The following is a 17,352-nucleotide window of genomic DNA, read 5'->3' as shown; positions in this document are numbered from 1 at the left end:
AAGGTTTGGCAGGTAATAAAATGACCAGATAGCCATTCACCCTCAAGGAATTTTCATACTAGCAAAAAAAATAACACCAAAACAAAAAAAAACACCTTAATACTTGGAATTGGAATTGTGCTGGAGTCAATAACTTCAGATGATTCCTGATCAACTAAGAGTAAGGATAAGTAGTTCAAGGTTGTGTGTTTGAGCCATGTATAAACTACTCTGTGTTAAGTACGGAAAATGCTTTTACCTAGCTGTAGCTTGCATCTTTCACATTGGCTGGCTGGTTCACATTTGGGCACAGTGAGTCACAAAGGAATTTGAATAAACATATGTAAATGACTGAGGGGACATCCTATTCCTAGTCTCCAAGCCTGGTAAAGCATCTTACAATAAATACTAATTTTTATTTTATTTTATTTTTGCCAGGCTTGGGCCTTGGGACTCAGGGCTTGAGCATTGTCCCTGGCTTCTTTTTTGCTCAAGGCTAGCACTCTACCACTTGAGCCACAGTGGCCACTTCTGGCTTTTTTTTTTTTTTTTTTGCCAGTCCTGGGCCTTGGACTCAGGGCCTGAGCACTGTCCCTGGCTTCTTCCCGCTCAAGGCTAGCACTCTGCCACTTGAGCCACAGCGCCGCTTCTGGCCGTTTTCTGTATATGTGGTGCTGGGGAATCGAACCTAGGGCCTCGTGTATCCGAGGCAGGCACTCTTGCCGCTAGGCTATATCCCCAGCCCACTTCTGGCTTTTTCTATATATGTGGTGCTGAGGAATCAAACCCAGGGCTTCAGGTATACAAGGCAAGCACTCTACCATTAGGCCATATTCCCAGCCTCATAACCGTGGCTTTTAAAGCAGTCTCTCAACACTTTTTCCTTTTTTACTAGTGTTTATCAAGGGGTTTCATTATGATATTTCATATACATATATAATATGTATAAAACTTAATTGCTTTTTCTTATTTTGGTCCCTCTTTTTTTTTCCCCACAACTTTTAAGGGGGTCTCATTATTCCATTTTCATACAAGCATCAAGATTAAGTTCCAGATGAGATAGTTCATAACCAACCATAGGCAACTTTTTTTCAGTGCTAGGGTTTAATTCAGGTTTAACCATGGGCTGACCAGGAGCTCTAGCACTTGAGCCATGCTCAATACTTTCATAGTTCAGACTTAACCTGCCTCACTGCTGTCCTCTACATCATCTATGCAGATTGTTCTCGATCTCAGTGTTTCTCAACAGCACATATACTTGGCAGAGGTCACCACGTGTAATTGGAAGGTCAACAGGAAAGAGGGAGCCAGTTGCCAGTGGCTCAAGCTTGTAATCCTAGCTACTTAGGATTAGCTACCACAAAGCTGGAAGAGGAGCTGCAGCTCAAGTGGTAAAGCAATAAATAGTCTTGAGCACAAAAGCTCAAGGATAGCACCCAGGCCCTGAGTTGAAGCCACAGGACTGGCGTGCTTGTGCATGCACATGCGCACATACACACAGAGTAGCTTGGGATAGAAGATTAAGCATGGCTTAGTTTCCTTCAAAGTGTATTACTATTATTATTACACTGAGTTAGTGATTTTTTTTTTTTTTTTTGGCTAGTCCTGGGCCTTAAACTCAGGGCCTGAGCACTGTCCCTGGCTTCTTTTTTGCTCAAGGTTAGCACTCTGCCACTCAAGCCACAGTGCCACTTCTGGCCATTTTCTACATATGTGGTGCTGGGGGATTGAACTCAGGGCTTCATGTATACGAGGTGAGCACTCTTGCTACTAGGCCATATTCCCAGCCCCTGGGTTAGTGATTTTTTGAAGAGGTAGAAGGGGCTGAGGACGGTAAAAGTCATGTTTTTCTAGGGCCTTCCTATATATACATGGTCCTAAACTGACAGGGGAAGGCACATGAGGACTTATGCAGTGTACATTCAGCTCCCAGTTCAATATCTAGCCAATATCAGATGTTCAGTAAATATTTAGTCAGAAAATAAATAAAAATGCCTTCAATATAAAGTCTCAAGCCATAGTTTCTGGATACATGCCATCCTGGGGAGTAAGGAGGAATCTGGTTTTACTGAAATCAAAGTATGAAGGCCCATCCATAATGAACTTGGAGAACCCAGGGAGAGACAGTCTGTTAAGGAAAACCCAATTATACTGAGGAACATATGTTGCCCTGAGGCCTCTGCTGCCATAACAACGTCATGTAACTATAACTACAGCCCCGAGGGCTCTGCCCCGTCAAACATGGAAAAGGATGTCTTCATCCTAAAACAGCTTTGTGTTCACAATGACTCCCCTAGAGGGCTTGGATCAGGGAAGTTAGGTAGATAAGTGGAGGAAAAGGGGAGATGAAGGATAGGGGTGGGAAAATAACTGTTATTGAAATAGGATAGTGAATTTTTAAAAAGCAATTTTCAAAATGTGGTTATTTGACTGTTTAGCTTTGGTGGTTATTTATAACCCCAGCTGTAGAGACAGGGAGCTGCGCCTGAGCCTGCTGGGAACAGTTCAATAATTTCCCCCAGGGTTGGATGGGGTTGGGGGCTAAGGATGATTCCAGAACCAAATTAACAAATGGCCAGACAATAACAGGAACTCCAGGCCATCTCTTATAAGAGAAAGAAAAAGCCCATTAGGGATTGTTCCAACTCTATTTTTAAGGTACCACAAATGAAAAGATTCTAATATGAATTACAACCTGTATCACAACCTTTGATATTGTCCCAAAGGGACAGAGGCTATAATTTTATTCAGAAGTTAGGAGATGCACTTGGCTTTGCTAATATTGTTTTGAAAAGGTCTAGCCAGGCATAGTGGCTCTCACCTATAATCATAGTAACCTAGGAGGCTAAGCCAGCCTGGGAAGTAAAGTCCATAAGATTCTAATACCCATTTAATCACTAAAAAGATGAAAGTGGAGGTGAAGCACAAGTGGTAGAGCATTTACTTGTCTTGAGTGAAAAGGCTAAAGGTCAGTGCTCAGGCCTTGAGTTCAAGCCCCAACACTGGCATACACAGAAAAGTTCCAAGTATGTTTACCTCACAAAGATAGTTTATCTGCACACAAAGTAAATGTCTGTCCTTAATCCTGCCTAGGCACATAACTGACAAAAAAAAAAAAAAAAAACTCAGAGGATTTAAATCCCCAGTACTGGAGATCCTCAGATTTTAGCTCCCTGAATAGCTAGGATTACAGGTGTGAGCCACTGGTGCCTGGCAATCTTGTTGTTAGTCCGTGGGCTTGAATTCTGGGCCTGAGTGCTGTCCCTGAGCTCTTCAGCTCAAAGCCAGCATGCTACCACTTGAGCTACAGAGACACTTCTGGTTTTCTGGTGGTTAACTGGAGATGAGTCTCACAGAGTTTCCTGCCTGAGCTGGCTTTGAACCATGATCCTCAGATCTCACCTTCCTGAGTAGCTAGGTGTGAGTCACTGGCACCAGCTTTGGCTAATATTTTAGGTGGCTTACAAACATAACAAGAGATATGACACCAAGACAAGTAAGAAAATATAAGGGCACACACAAAAGATTGGCCCTACTCTCATAGCCAATTTCAATTCTGCCTAAGGACATTTATTACAACAGCATTTTAGCCAATTTCCTGCCTCTACACTCTCTGACATTCTTATCATTCCCCTAACAGCTTCTAAAAAGAGATCTGTAAAATACAAGTCTGATCATGGGTTTGCTCTGCTTTAAGTCCTTCAGACACACTGAGCACAATCTCCAGTACAGTTTCTCAGGAACAGCTCACAGGCCATGAGTTCAAGCTCCTCTCTCTCTCTCTCTCTCTCTCTCTCTCTCTCTCCCCCCCCTCTCACACACACACACACGACGTGTTGTGGCTTTAAAAAAAAAACTAGTTAGGAAGCCAGAACATCCAAGAGTGATCTCAGGATCACAACATTAAGTGCAAATAAAAGTAGTGTGAAATTAAATGCATGAATGCTGCATACAAAGAAGAAACCTAAACAACTTCAAGTAATTCTTATGTGCAGTTCCACCCAAGTACTTTATTCAAAGCTATTTATAGTAAGCCCTAAAAGCTAAATACTAAATAGTAAAAGCTGCTGCCCTTGTCAACAATGGCCGGGGATATCCCCAAGGACTGTGTTGGCTAAAGGTCTGGAACTTTAACTGCTAAGTCTTCGGTTGAGCCATCATTTTATCTTCTGCTGCTTTGTTCTTTTAAGTCTCCCTCAAGGAGCTCCACCGTAGCTGGGCTTAGGTTGAATTTGGGGTCTAGAATCCTAACATAGTGACTGAGCTTGCTTGGATTCCACCCAGCTGCTCTTGGTCAAACCTAGATTCTATAAAGGCTTTTCCTCCAGGGAGGTTCAAACCTCAATGCCAGGTCTCCACATTCCAGCTTTTTTTCAGGACTTTTCTTCCCAGCTTACTATCCTAGACCCACTAACTTCTCGTTGGTAGGCATTCTCATGATTTAAATTACCCATTCGTTTGGGGCTCACACTTCACCAAAAATACTCCTTCCTCTTTCCTCGCCCCAGCCCCCAACTCTTGTTTCACCCATCTGGATTCCAGAGGTCATTTTGAATAAATGTGACTCAACGACTCTCCCGAATGTAGTACAACTACCCTCACATTTAAGTCACCCTCCTCCACCGCGGCCACCTAGTGCTATCAAACCAAAATACAGAAGTGCCAGAAGGTGGACGCTTACCACACAACTACCTTGGGAATTCTTTGGACCTACAGCTTTTGGAAAATGGCTCTGCATAATCTTGCAGGGTCGACGACTAACTTACTTGCTGTTCGCTTAGGACAAGGACAATGTCTCCCCTACCAGACAGGAAACTTCCTCATGATGGCCGCCACCCTTTCGTTCTTTATAATCCCCATCTCCACCCCCTTTGGGACAGGCTCGGCTCGAAAAACAGTTTCTCGAGCAAAATGTCTCTTCACAGTTTCAAGCTTATAAACGACAAACAGAAACATCCTTTAGCCAACTCGTCCACGAAAGGGTTAAATTTTACACCCGGATGGATTCTGGGAGTTTCCTACCTCCACTCCAGAAATTAAAACGACCAGGAAGAGACACTCTGCCCGAGGTAAAGATGGAACCCGTTAACTTCACTAGGGTTCAGCCCCAAACAAAAATGGCTACCCACGCTCACCAAAGGCTACCACTCAACTAAAAATGGCTGGTCGAAGGTTCCAGTATAGGTGTCAATTTCTGCCCGACTCCAAAATGGCGCCCACTGGCCTCACTCAAAAAAATTAGCCTCCCAGCATCCTCTTTGGCCCTTAACGTCAAGTGACGCGACCCCAGCCGGAAGTGAGGGAAAAAGCGCTTCAGCCCGCGGCGCCTGCGCAGAAGGCTCTAGACGCTGAGAGGCAGGAGGCACTTGGGATCGTCCGCAAGATTGGAACTGTTACAGAGGCCGCCACGGAGCCCGCCGGAGCCACCGTTCCTTCTGCTGCTGCCGCCGCTGCCCGAATTGGAAGCGTCGGGTCGCAGCCGCCGGCAATGCCGAGAAGGAAGGTAAGGAATGGTAAAAGAAGGGATAGCGGGTTTCCCAGGGTAGTCGGCCGAGTAACGTGACGCACTGGGCCACACATCGAAGTTGTCGGGATCTAACTTTCCGCTCCCCTGAACCTCGCTTAGCCACCCTCTCTTCTCTCGGTACCCGTCAGAAAAATGTGGGCCCGACTCTGGCCTCGGCCTACGCTTGCAACTATTCCCGCCCTCTGCTTGCCTGGATCGGAGGCGTTCTTACAGTTAATTGGTCGCCGTAATGTCTTTAAGCATATTGATTGGTTAATGACGCCGCCTATTTGGGCCCAACGGTCACCTCCCAGCGTGCGGGGGCGGTGTCTGGACCCGGCCCGAGCTCTCTCTGACTGGCTGTGAGGAACGGTCCCTCTTTTTCTGATTGGTGATTCTTCTCAGTCTGTCCCGTGGGGGCGGCGAGGTTTAGCGGAGCCTTGATTGGGTGGTCCTGGTCTCCGCCCTTCGGGATGCTGATAGGTGCGGAGGCGGGTTTGGGAGGCAGCGTTTCTTTCCTGATGAGGGACACGACAAAGCCGAGGTTCTGGTGGTGGGAAGCCAGCTCCTCCTCTCGAGGGATCTCATGCTCATCTGACGCAGTTAAAGCCTTCGTCTTCCATTATTTCCTTAGTGTGTGTCGTAAAACACACACACACACACAAACTAGGAAAGTCTCACGAGGCTACTGTGGAAAATCTTGGTCTCCGTTTTACACGTAGAGACGGACTGGAATGCTTTAATCCTGGCCGCTGCCGCGCGGCAGAGCAATCTTACAGAACAAATGTGATGCAAAAGTCAACAAATGTATTGACCGCTTTCCTAAGCGCTGGTTGCTGGGGGATTCAGAAATTAATCGGGCATAATCCTGGCTTTAGAATATCACAGTGTAATGAGGAAAACAGACATATAACTAACCTTGCAAGGTTGTAATGAATCCTCTGCTTGGAAGCGTAGGTACAGTGTTATAGTAGGGAAAGTAAAGGAGTAATTAGGTGTATTCTGGAGTTAGATTGGAAGTTAGATTGGCGGAAGCCAGAAAGGAGGTGAGTTGCAGGGTCAAACCAGTTCAGAGGCCATGTATTCACCTAGCTGGGGAGTTGAACCAGACGACCTTTAAGAATCTCTTTTGGGCTGGGAATATGGCCTAGTGGCAAGAGTGCTTGCCTCCCTGGGTTCAATTCCCTAGCACCACATACACAGAAAATGGCCAGAAGTGGTGCTGTGGCTCAAGTGGCAGAGTGCTAGCCTTGAGCAAAAAGAAGCCAGGGACAGTGCTCAGGCCCTGAGTTCAAGCCCCAGGACTGGCAAAATAAATAAAAATAAATTTTAAAAAAGAGGCGAATTTTCTTCACGTGGCTATGTTCTTGGTATATTGTGTTTTGTATATGTCTACCTGACCTAGGGAAGGGAAAGAAAAACAGGGTGTAAGATAGCACAAGAAATGTACATACTGCCCTACTATGTAACTGTACCCCTTTTGCACAACACCTTGTCAGAAAATTTTTGTTTAATTAATAAATTATAAAAAAAGAAAAATCTTTTATCTAGTTATTTTCTGTAACTTTTTACTTGTATCTCGGTATATTGACGGTAATATTTGGAAAACGGGGATATATTGTGCTTTTCTGTGAGAATTCTTCTCTTCACAGAGACTTTTCAAGTATTTATGTTTTTAATGTCTTCTAAAATGGTCTCAGTTGGTTTGTTTTTGCCAGTCCTGGGCCTCATGGCCTGAGCACTGTCCCTGACTTCATTTTGCTCAAGGCTAACACTCTACTGTTTTGAGCCACAGTGCCTCTTCCTGTTTTCTGGTGGTTAATTGGAGATAAGAGTCTCATGGATTTTCCTGCCAGGGCTGGTTCCAACTGCAATCCTCAGATCTCATCCTTCTGAGTAGCTAGGATTATAGGCATGAGCCACTAACACCCAGCTGGAGTTCATTTCATATGAATATTATTTTATATGATCAGAGGCATTTTACATCTGTGTTTCTCCCCTTAGAGTGTCTTAGAGTGTCTTCCTTTGGTGTCACTGCATGGATGTCTAGATGTAGTGTTTTTGGCAAATACTTTTCTTTCTTTCTTTTTTTTTTTTTTTTTTTTGCCAGTCCTGGGCCTTGGACTCAGGGCCTGAGCACTGTCCCTGGCTTCTTTTTGCTCAAGGCTAGCACTCTGCCATTTGAGTCACAGCGCCACTTCTGGCCATTTTCTATATATGTGGTGCTGGGGAATCGAACCTAGGGCTTCATGTATATGAGGCAAGCACTCTTGCCACTAGGCCATATTCCCAGCCCAGTATTGGTTGCTTTAAAAAATTATTTTTGGCATTCATGTAGAGAAACTTCAAGGGTAGATGACATAAGAAAAGAATTTGGGGGATTGAGGGTTAGCTTAAAACAGTAGAACACCTGCCTGATCAAACACAAAGAAAACACTGAGTCCAAACTCCTGTACCACCCCAGAAAAGAATTATTATAAATATATATTTTTATTTTAAAGATTGGGGGGGGGGGGCTGGGCCTGAGCTCTGCCGCTTAGCCTCTCTGTTCTCAAGGCTAGAGCTCTACCACTTGAGCCACAGTGCCACTTCTGGCTTTTTCTATTTATGTGGTACTGAGGAATTAAACACATGGCTTCATACATGCTAAGCAAGCACTCTACCACTAAGCCACATTCCCAGCCCAAGGTGTTTTAAAGGATGCTTTTCTTAACAACAAAAAAGTGATACCTCAACCTGGGGACTTTGTTCTTTTATTGTTGTTATTTGGGGGGGGGGAGTGCTTTTATTTACAATTTTGCTACTGATCTCCAAATGGAGTTCAGAATTAGTGATAATATACTAAGAAGCGTTATCCTTCTTCCTTTGTTAAGCAAAGGTGTCTTATTTGTAGGTTGTTTCATTTAGTTGTCCTAAACAAGGGGAGTTGGAGTTGGCTCTGGACAGGGAGAAAAAAATGCTTGTGGGGTCTTTTGTTAAGCTTGAACTTGATGTTTCCAGAATCATTGTTTATTTAATTCCAGTGCTAATACAAACTCAGTGAATGTTCCTGTGCTAATGTCTGAATCTATGGTGTTACAGAGGAATGCAGGCAGTAGTTCAGATGGAACCGAAGATTCCGATTTTTCTACAGATCTCGAGCACACAGACAGTTCAGAGAGTGATGGCACATCTCGCAGATCTGCCCGTGTCACCCGCTCCTCAGCTAGGTTAAGCCAGAGTTCTCAAGGTAAAAATATTTGTTTTTCTTGACTACTCCTCACTGCAGATTAATTGGCTCTCATATTGTGTTAGCTAACATACAAATTGGTCTCTGAGCTTGGTGTAGATGTCATAATTTAGTAAATTAAAGGGCAAATACAGAAGTGTCAGATATTTAAAAATGCTTGTTACAGTCAATTTGTAGACCCCCCCCCCCTTTGATGACTGGTGTTATTCTCAAAAATGGAAAATTATTGCATTACTCTGCTACAATGGTTAAACAGCTTAAAATAGTCTCTATAACTAGTTCTAGAATGTTATTAGATATACACTAGATATAACAAGTTAGATATAAGAAATTGGACTCAAATATCAGTGTATAAGTGCCTAAAATTTTGTTTTGATGAGAACAGAATCCCAGGATTGGAAAGGAGTTTAAGGGTTCTCCTCATACATTTAGCCATCTGGGCTTTGATTTGGAAGTTACTCATGGCTCCTCCTTTCCCAGAGGAGGAAAGGAAATTCAGTAAATACTTATAAAGCTTCAGTAGTAGATTAAAGGGGCAATTATAATATGCTCTGAGCACTTGGATTGTATTGATTTGCTTATAACAAGAGAGAAAAAGGTTTTCTTTTCTTTTTTTTTTTTTTTTTTTTTGGCCAGTCCTGGGCCTTGGAAGGGCCTGAGCACTGTCCCTGGCTTCTTTTTTTGCTCAAGGCTAGCACTCTGCCACTTGAGCCACAGCGCCACTTCTGGCCATTTTCTGTATATGTGGTGCTGGGGAATCGAACCCAGCGCCTCATGTATATGAGGCAGGCACTCTTGCCACTAGGCCATATCCCCAGCCCCCGAGAAAAAGGTTTTCAAGCAAGAAAATAGGAGTATTTTCTTTTAACTTCCTCATCTCATTAATTTAAGATTACAACCAAAGTATAACTTTTTATTTCTCAACCCAAGGGCTCCCCTCTCTCCCACACATACAATGAGACTGATGATAAATGGCTGCTATAATTCAAGCATTGTTATGTGCTAGCCTAAATACTCTGACAGGAAAGTCATAGCTCATGCCCTTAAAGAGCTCACAATTTAGCAAGTTGTTGATGGCAAAGCTCTTTAAAAAGGGTGAAAGAGATTGGCTTAGACTACTATGGAAGCTCAGATGTGGAACAGTCAACTTAGGGTGAGTCTTTCAGAATGATCAATTAAAAATCTAGTAAGAATTGACAAGTTGAAAGATGGGAAAATGTTACTCCATACAGAAGGAAAGCAAAGAATTGGTCATCCCTGGACGCTTGAAAATTGTGAAATTTTAAAGCAGCTTGGACATGTATGAACTATGGTTCTCTTTCCATTTGCTTTACTTTGAGATCACAGAGTTGTACAAATCTAGTGAGTCCACTGATTCTGTAAAGCAGTCATTTAGAATGAAGTATACACTGTCTGGTAGAAATATACAAACTTACAGCCTGGCTATCTGCTAACTTTTCTCTCTAGAAAGCTTGAGAATTCCAGTTTTCTTCCTTGTAGAATCTCTATGATTTATACATTATTGAAGGAATTTTATTTATTTGTTTTGCCAGTTCTGGGGCTTGAGCTCTGGGCCTGAGTGTTGTCCCTGAGCTCCTTTTGCTCAATGCTAGTGCTCTACCACTCAATGAAGGAACTTTTTTTGTTGCTTAAAATATACTTCGACTGGGCTGGGAATGTGACTTAGTGGTAGAGTGCTTGCCTAGCATGCATGAAGCCCTGGGTTCGATTCCTCAGTACCACATAAACAGAAAAGGCTGGAAGTGGCGCTGTGGCTCAAGAAGTAGAATCCGGGCTGGGGATATGGCCTAGTGGCAAGAGAGCTTGCCTCGTATACATGAGGCCCTGGGTTCGATTCCCCAGCACCACATGTACAGAAAACGGCCAGAAGTGGCGCTGTGGCTCAAGTGGCAGAGTGCACTTGAGCAAAAAGGAAGCCAGGGGCAGTGCTCAGGCCCCCTGAGTCCAAGGCCCAGGACTGGCCAAAAAAAAAAAAAAAGGAAGTAGAATCCTAGCCTTGAGCAAAAGGAAGCCAGGAACTGTTCTCAGGCCCTGAGTTCAGTCCCCAGGACTGGCAAAAACAAACAAAACATGTACTCCACAAAATATACTGCTGGGCAGCTGTGGCTCATGCCTGTAATCCTAGCTACTCAGGAAACAGATCTGTGGATCGCAGTTCAAAGCCACCTGGGGCAGGAAAGTCTCTGAGACTCTTTCATCTTCAATTAACCACCAGAAAACTGGAAGTGATGCTGTGGCTCAAAGTGGTAGAGCATACTTCAACTGGGCATGCTGGCACATGCCCATAATTCTAGCACTAAGGAAGTAAAACCATGAAGAATGTAAGTTTAAACCCATCCAGATGACCTAGCAGACTCCAAATAGCCTGAGATACATACCAAGACCCTGTCTCAAAAAAGAAAATCGTTTAATTGCAGCTCTGAATTTCTCTCATTTTTCCCTTTTTAAGTATCATCATATGGAGGTATGAAAAAGACTGAGTGGGGCTGGGGATATAGCCTAGTGGCAAGAGTGCCTGCCTCGGATACACGAGGCCCTAGGTTCGATTCCCCAGCACCACATATACAGAAAACGGCCAGAAGCGGCGCTGTGGCTCAAGTGGCAGAGTGCTAGCCTTGAGCGGGAAGGAGCCAGGGACAATGCTCAGGCCCTGAGTCCAAGGCCCAGGACTGGCCAAAAAAAAAAAAAAAAAAAAAAAAGACTGAGTGCATAAAGTATCTCTATACCAAAGAACTTAAGAAGTGGGCTGGAGACCTGGATCACATGGTAGAGAAAGAGCTTGCCTATTTGTTGGAAGCCCTGGGTTCCACCCCAGTACTGGGGGGAGGAGGGGAAGGAAGGAACAAAGAGGTAAAAGAAGGAATATGAGAGGGGAGAGGGGAAGAAGGAAGACAAGGACAGACAGACAGAATGTTATAGATTTTACTTAAGAGTACAAGCATAGTCACAAATTAAAAATAATCCCCTCATAAAAGGACACATATATTGCTATGCTGTTAGTAATAGTAATTTCATGATCAGTTTGAGTAAGGGAAGAAAAACAGGGAAGCTAATATATAAAGTTCTCTGTGTACCAGGGATCATGTTACATGTTCTACATGTATTTTCTCATACTTCTCACCAGAACCTGTGAGGAATGTGCACCTTTGTTTTCCTTTATTCCTTTATTATTTATTTTTTATTATTTCCTTTATACCTTTATTTTCCTTTATTTCCTTTATTCCTTTCCTTTATCAAGAAACAGGCTTGGTGATACTGGTGTGCCTAAGAAGCCACCCCACATTCAGTGTCGATTATGGAACCTAAACTAGTAATATTATACATACTATATCTATACCTGAATTAAGCTCTTTTACTTAGTTGTAATTTAATAAAACACATTTAAGGATCTTTTTAATTTTATGAAGCACAAAGGAGGAGGAGCTACATTCTAATTATATGGATGGGAAATAAAATGGATTTCTTTTATTTTGCAATCTTTTAAAATTGGATCAGATTCCAGCCCTGTTCGAAATTTGCAGTCTTTTGGTCCTGAGGAACCTGCCTATTCTACCAGAAGAGTTACTCGTAGTCAGCAGCAGCCTACCCCAGTTACTCCAAAAAAGTACCCCCTTCGGCAGACTCGTTCATCTGGCTCTGAAACCGAACAAGTGGTTGACTTTTCAGATAGAGGTAAGTGGGTGTTATCAATTTGTGCGTGTACCAGTCACTTTGCTTTTAAAGAGGGCTTGGGTTCTACATATAGATGCCTAATACTGACATAATTCATGTAGACAAATGCTGCCTGATTCTTTTTTTTTTTTTTTTTTTGAGGCAGTCTCACTATGTAGCTGAGACTGGCCTAGAACTTGAGATCCTCCTGTATCAGTCTCTGAGTGCTGGGATTAGAGGCATGTGCCACCATACCCAACCTATCTGCTGTTTTCCTTTATATTCCTTGCAGAGGACAGTTTAGTTACCAGTATATTGGTGGAAATACATAGCAACTGCTATGTATTAGATTGAACTTGTAAAGGGAACAAGAGTAGGGCATTGTCGTCCATAGATGAAGGAGGTTTGACTTTTTCTTTTCTTTTTCCAGTCATGGGGCTTGAACTCAGGGCCAGGGCACTGTCCCTGAGCTTCTTTTGCTCTACCACTTGAGCCACAGCGTCATTTCCAGCTTTTTCAACTGAGGAATTGAACCTAGGGCTTCATGTACTCTACCACTAAGCCACATTCCCTAACCCTCAAGTTTTCTTATAGCCATGTTTATTACTCCACTTATCTCTGACTTACTGACTAGGTGTAGTCTTCAAGAATGGAAAATGTGGGTAGGATTCATGAACTCAAAGACCTTAGAACAAGAGTCATTAGAATAGTGGTTTGAAAGGTGCTTTCTAGCCAATTAACATGGCTGGTCAGTTTACTTGCACAGTGTTTTAGTTTTTAATTTGCAGCATTTGAAAATGCAGAGATACCACATAAAACTTTGAATAATCATTAATTTTAAAATTGAAATAGTTGGGAACGTTAGGCTGCTTTTTACCCATACTAAGAATTAACTGGGGCTGAATAATAGTTGTCCACTTTAGATGGACAGTGAACTATTTGAACCTGTAATAGGAAATACCTATTTACTTAAAAGTCAAGTATGTTTGACCTTGTCTAGCTCTTGTAGGCATTTGGCCTTCAGTCCTTGTCTTAGATTTCAAAGTTGAATTGTTAAGACTTCCACTAAGCTAACTTGGGAGTCTTAAGTTCATTCATACTCTTTTACCCTACAGTGTGCAGTACTATCCAAATTGACCATCATTTTTATTTATCGCCCATGCTATATGCCCCCTGGAAAGAAAACTTAAGTGGTAGGGTTTTGTTTTGTTGGGTTTTTTTTTGCCAATCCTAGGGAAGGACTTCTTTCCATACAGTTTTGATTACTTATGATCAGATGCTTTAGAGAAACTCGGAGAAATGTATTAAGTAAACTCCAAGTTTAATTTTAATCAGGATTTAAATTGTACTTAAGAAATGGTGTCAGTGTTTTATGATAGATAAATAGATAACAGAAAGAGAACCAGGAAGCCCATAAACCCTTCTGACAATAAACCTTTAAATGAACCTATTCACAAGTTCTACCGATTGTTGTTGATTTAGAAACTAAAAATACAGCTGATCATGATGAATCACCACCTCGAACTCCAACTGGAAATGCACCTTCTTCTGAGTCTGATATAGACATCTCCAGCCCCAATGTGTCTCACGATGAGAGCATTGCCAAGGACATGTCCCTGAAGGACTCAGGCAGCGACCTCTCTCATCGCCCCAAGCGCCGTCGCTTCCATGAAAGCTACAATTTCAATATGAAGTGTCCTACACCAGGCTGTAACTCTCTAGGTGAGTGTGACCCACCTTCATGACTCCATTCTATGGTTCTCTCTTTCCTCAGGATTGGGACTATCCAGAAGTTTTTTTTTTTTTTTTTTTTTTTTTTTTGGCCAGTCGTGGGCCTTGGACTCAGGGCCTGAGCACTGTCCCTGGCTTCTTCCCGCTCAAGGCTAGCACTCTGCCACTTGAGCCACAGCGCCGCTTCTGGCCGTTTTCTGTATATGTGGTGCTGGGGAATCGAACCTAGGGCCTCGTGTATCCGAGGCAGGCACTCTTGCCACTAGGCTATATCCCCAGCCCCCAGAAATATTTTATGTTCTGTTGTGATCTAGCTTCTAAGATTCTCCAGTGGTTATATACTCAGTAACAATGAGTTGCCCACATGAATAAAAACAATTCTACTTCTTAGCCTATTGTGCATAATGATGGGATAGAAGGAAATTGAAAGCTGTTCCAAGAGAAAAATGCTTTTTCTCAGCAAAAACAAGAAGACCAGTTACCTCTAAATACTTCATGATATTTCATCATAGTTGATGCTTATGAGGACTGGTAGAAGCCATGCCAGTGACTCAAACCTATTGTCCTAGCTCTCCTCAGGAGGCTGAGTTCTCAGGATTGCAGTTTAAGCCAGCCCAGGCAGGAAAGTCTATGTGACTCTTAGCTCCAATTAACCACCAAAAAACCAGAGCTATGGCTTGATTGGTAGAGTACTGGCTTTGAGTGAAAAAGATGAAGGATAGCAATGCTGGTCCCTGTGTTCAAGCCTCAGTATCAGCACAAACATAAAGAAATTAAATTAAAAAATAAAGGACTGGCTGGGAATATGGCCTAGTGGCAAGAGTGCTTGCCCTGTATACATGAAGCCCTGGGTTCGATTCCCCAGCACCACATATATTGAAAACAGCCAGAAGTGGCGCTGTGGCTCAAGTGGCAGAGTGCTAGCCTTGAGCAAAAAGAAGGCAGGGACAGTGATCAGGCCCTGAGTCCAAGGCCAAGGACTGGCCAAAAAATAATAATAAAATAAAAGGACTGGGGCCTGGGAATATGGCTTAGTGGTAGAGTGCTCGCCTTGCATGCATGAAGCCCTGTGTTCGATTCCTCAGCACCACGTAAACAAAAAAGGCCGGAAGTGGAGCTGTGGCTCAAGAGGTAGAGTGCTAGCCTTGAGCAAAAGGAAGCCAGGGACAGTGCTCAGGCATTGAGTCCAAGCCCCAGGACTGGCAAAAATAAATAAATAAAATAAAGGACTGATAGAGTCAGCAAGTACAGAACAGTGACTGCATAGACACAGCTGCAAAGGAAATGAGAAATGCTGATTTCTTTCAAGCAGCTATAAAACTGATAGAGTACACAAGAGGCTCTGGCCTTCTGTGACTTCAGTAGGTTTTTGTTGTTGTTGGTTGTGAGGCTTGAACCCAGGGCCTGGGCACTGTCCCTGAGCTCTTCAGTTCAAGGCTAACACTCTAGCACTTTGAGCCACAACGCCACTTCCAGTTTTCTGGTGGTTAATTGGAGATAAGAGTCTCACACACTCTACTGGCTGGGTTGGCTTTGAATCATAATTCTCAGATCTCAGCCTCCTGAGTAGCTAGAATTACAGGCATGAGCCACTAGCTCCCAGCTTTGAAGTTCTTTTTAATAAATTAAAAGAATGCACTAAAAAATGACAATGAAAGGGGGCTGGGGATATGGCCTAGTAGCAAGAGAGCTTGCCTCGTATACATGAGGCACTGGGTTTGATTCCCCAGCACCACATATACAGAAAACGGCCTGAAGTGGCGCTGTGGCTCAACTAGCCTTGAGCAAAAAGAAAGCCAGGGACAGTGCTCAGGCCCTGAGTTCAAGGCCCAGGACTGGCAAAAAAAAAAAAAAAAAGACAATGAAAGATACAATGTAGTAAATATGTGTGTGTAATGTAGTGATTACCATTATCAAGTATCAAGCATCAAGCATATTAGACATAATTATATATGCTATACTTTTCTATGAGTGGATGCGGTAGATTTGTTCATACCAGCATCACCATATACACCTGAGCAGTGTACCCTGCTACCATGTTATAGCAACTAATATGTGAAAGTGGTCTGTTATTGATGGAAACATTGCTATACAGTAGTAACTAAGTATTTAGCTAGGATTGTGTGTGTGTCTGTCTGTCTCAGTTGTGGGGCTTGAATTCTGGGCCTGGGCTCTGTCCTTGAGCTCTTCAGCTCAAGGCTAATGCTCCACCACTTGAGCCACAGCATCACTTCTGGTTTTCTGGTGGTTAATAGGAAATAAGAGTCTTAGAGACTTTGTTGCCTGGGCCAGCTTTGAACTAATCCTCACATCTCAGCCCGCTGAGTAGCTAGGATTACTGGCATAAGCCACCAGCCCTGGCAAGAATTGCATTCTTTTTTTTTTTGTAATTTATTTATTAATTAAACAAATTTTTTTGACAAGGTGTGGTGCAAAAGGGATACAGTTACATAGTAGGGCAGTGTGTACATTTCTTGTGCTATCTTACACCCTGTTTTTCTTTCCCTTCCCTGGGTCAGGTAGACATATATACAATACACAGTGTACCAAAAACATATACAGTAGCCACGTGGCCTACACCAAAAGAAATTCGCCTAGGGCTTTAAATGTAATGTCGACAATAGGGTTTGCTTATCCTTGTCTTATATGAATGTACATACATAGCTTTTGAGCTATTGTGATACACTGAGAGGTCAATTTTTGACCTTTATATGTTGAGTAGTTGTTTGGTTTTAGTTACATAGTGTAGGGTCACTGACCCAAACCTGTGGGAAATACCATTTGACAAGAAGTTTTTGGTTTTGCAGACCTGGTCTCTACTGTCTCCCCCTCCCCCCACCTTAACAGTCATATATCAAGGAGGTCATGCCCCTTTGTTTTCTGTGTTCTAGGCTTGTCTTGCTCAACATTATTTGTTCAAGAAGAATTGCATTCTTAACAATACACTTTTAGAAAACTGTCTCCCTGAATGTCATAAAGGATACTTTTTATCTTTTAAAGCTTGCTCCATAAATTACATTGTATAATTTTTTTTTTTTTTTTTTTTTTTTTTTGGCCAGTCCTGGGGCTTGGACTCAGGGCCTGAGCACTGTCCCTGGCTTCTTTTTGCTCAAGGCTACTAGCACTCTGCCACTTGAGTCACAGCGCCACTTCTGGCCATTTTCTATATATGTGGTGATGGGGAATTGAACCCAGGGCCTCATGTATACGGGGCAAGCACTCTTGCCACTAGGCC

At 43.0% G+C, this 17,352-nt stretch overlaps 1 protein-coding gene across 8 annotated transcripts in view; it reads left to right on the top strand.

The window, feature by feature from the left end:
* Nucleotides 1-5,289: 5,289 nt before the first annotated feature.
* Kat7 (lysine acetyltransferase 7) overlaps nucleotides 5,290-17,352 on the top strand; it is a 37,963-nt gene continuing 25,900 nt past the window's right edge. For 2 of the 8 annotated variants that reach the window (XM_048365189.1, XM_048365188.1), the window contains exons 1-4: nucleotides 5,291-5,482; nucleotides 8,567-8,714; nucleotides 12,231-12,407; nucleotides 13,869-14,108. In XM_048365189.1, coding sequence (XP_048221146.1) covers nucleotides 5,468-5,482; nucleotides 8,567-8,714; nucleotides 12,231-12,407; nucleotides 13,869-14,108 — 580 coding nt within the window. In that variant the 5' untranslated portion in view covers nucleotides 5,291-5,467. Of the gene's footprint in view, nucleotides 5,483-8,566; nucleotides 8,715-12,230; nucleotides 12,408-13,868; nucleotides 14,109-17,352 lie in introns of all 8 variants that reach the window. The other 6 variants (XM_048365192.1, XM_048365190.1, XM_048365194.1 and 3 more) reach the window with 4 other exon arrangements.

The sequence above is a fragment of the Perognathus longimembris genome, chromosome 17 (assembly GCF_023159225.1).
Source record: "Perognathus longimembris pacificus isolate PPM17 chromosome 17, ASM2315922v1, whole genome shotgun sequence".
In the NCBI taxonomy this organism is placed as follows: domain Eukaryota; kingdom Metazoa; phylum Chordata; class Mammalia; order Rodentia; family Heteromyidae; genus Perognathus; species Perognathus longimembris.
This window is presented reverse-complemented; position numbering and strand designations above follow the sequence as displayed.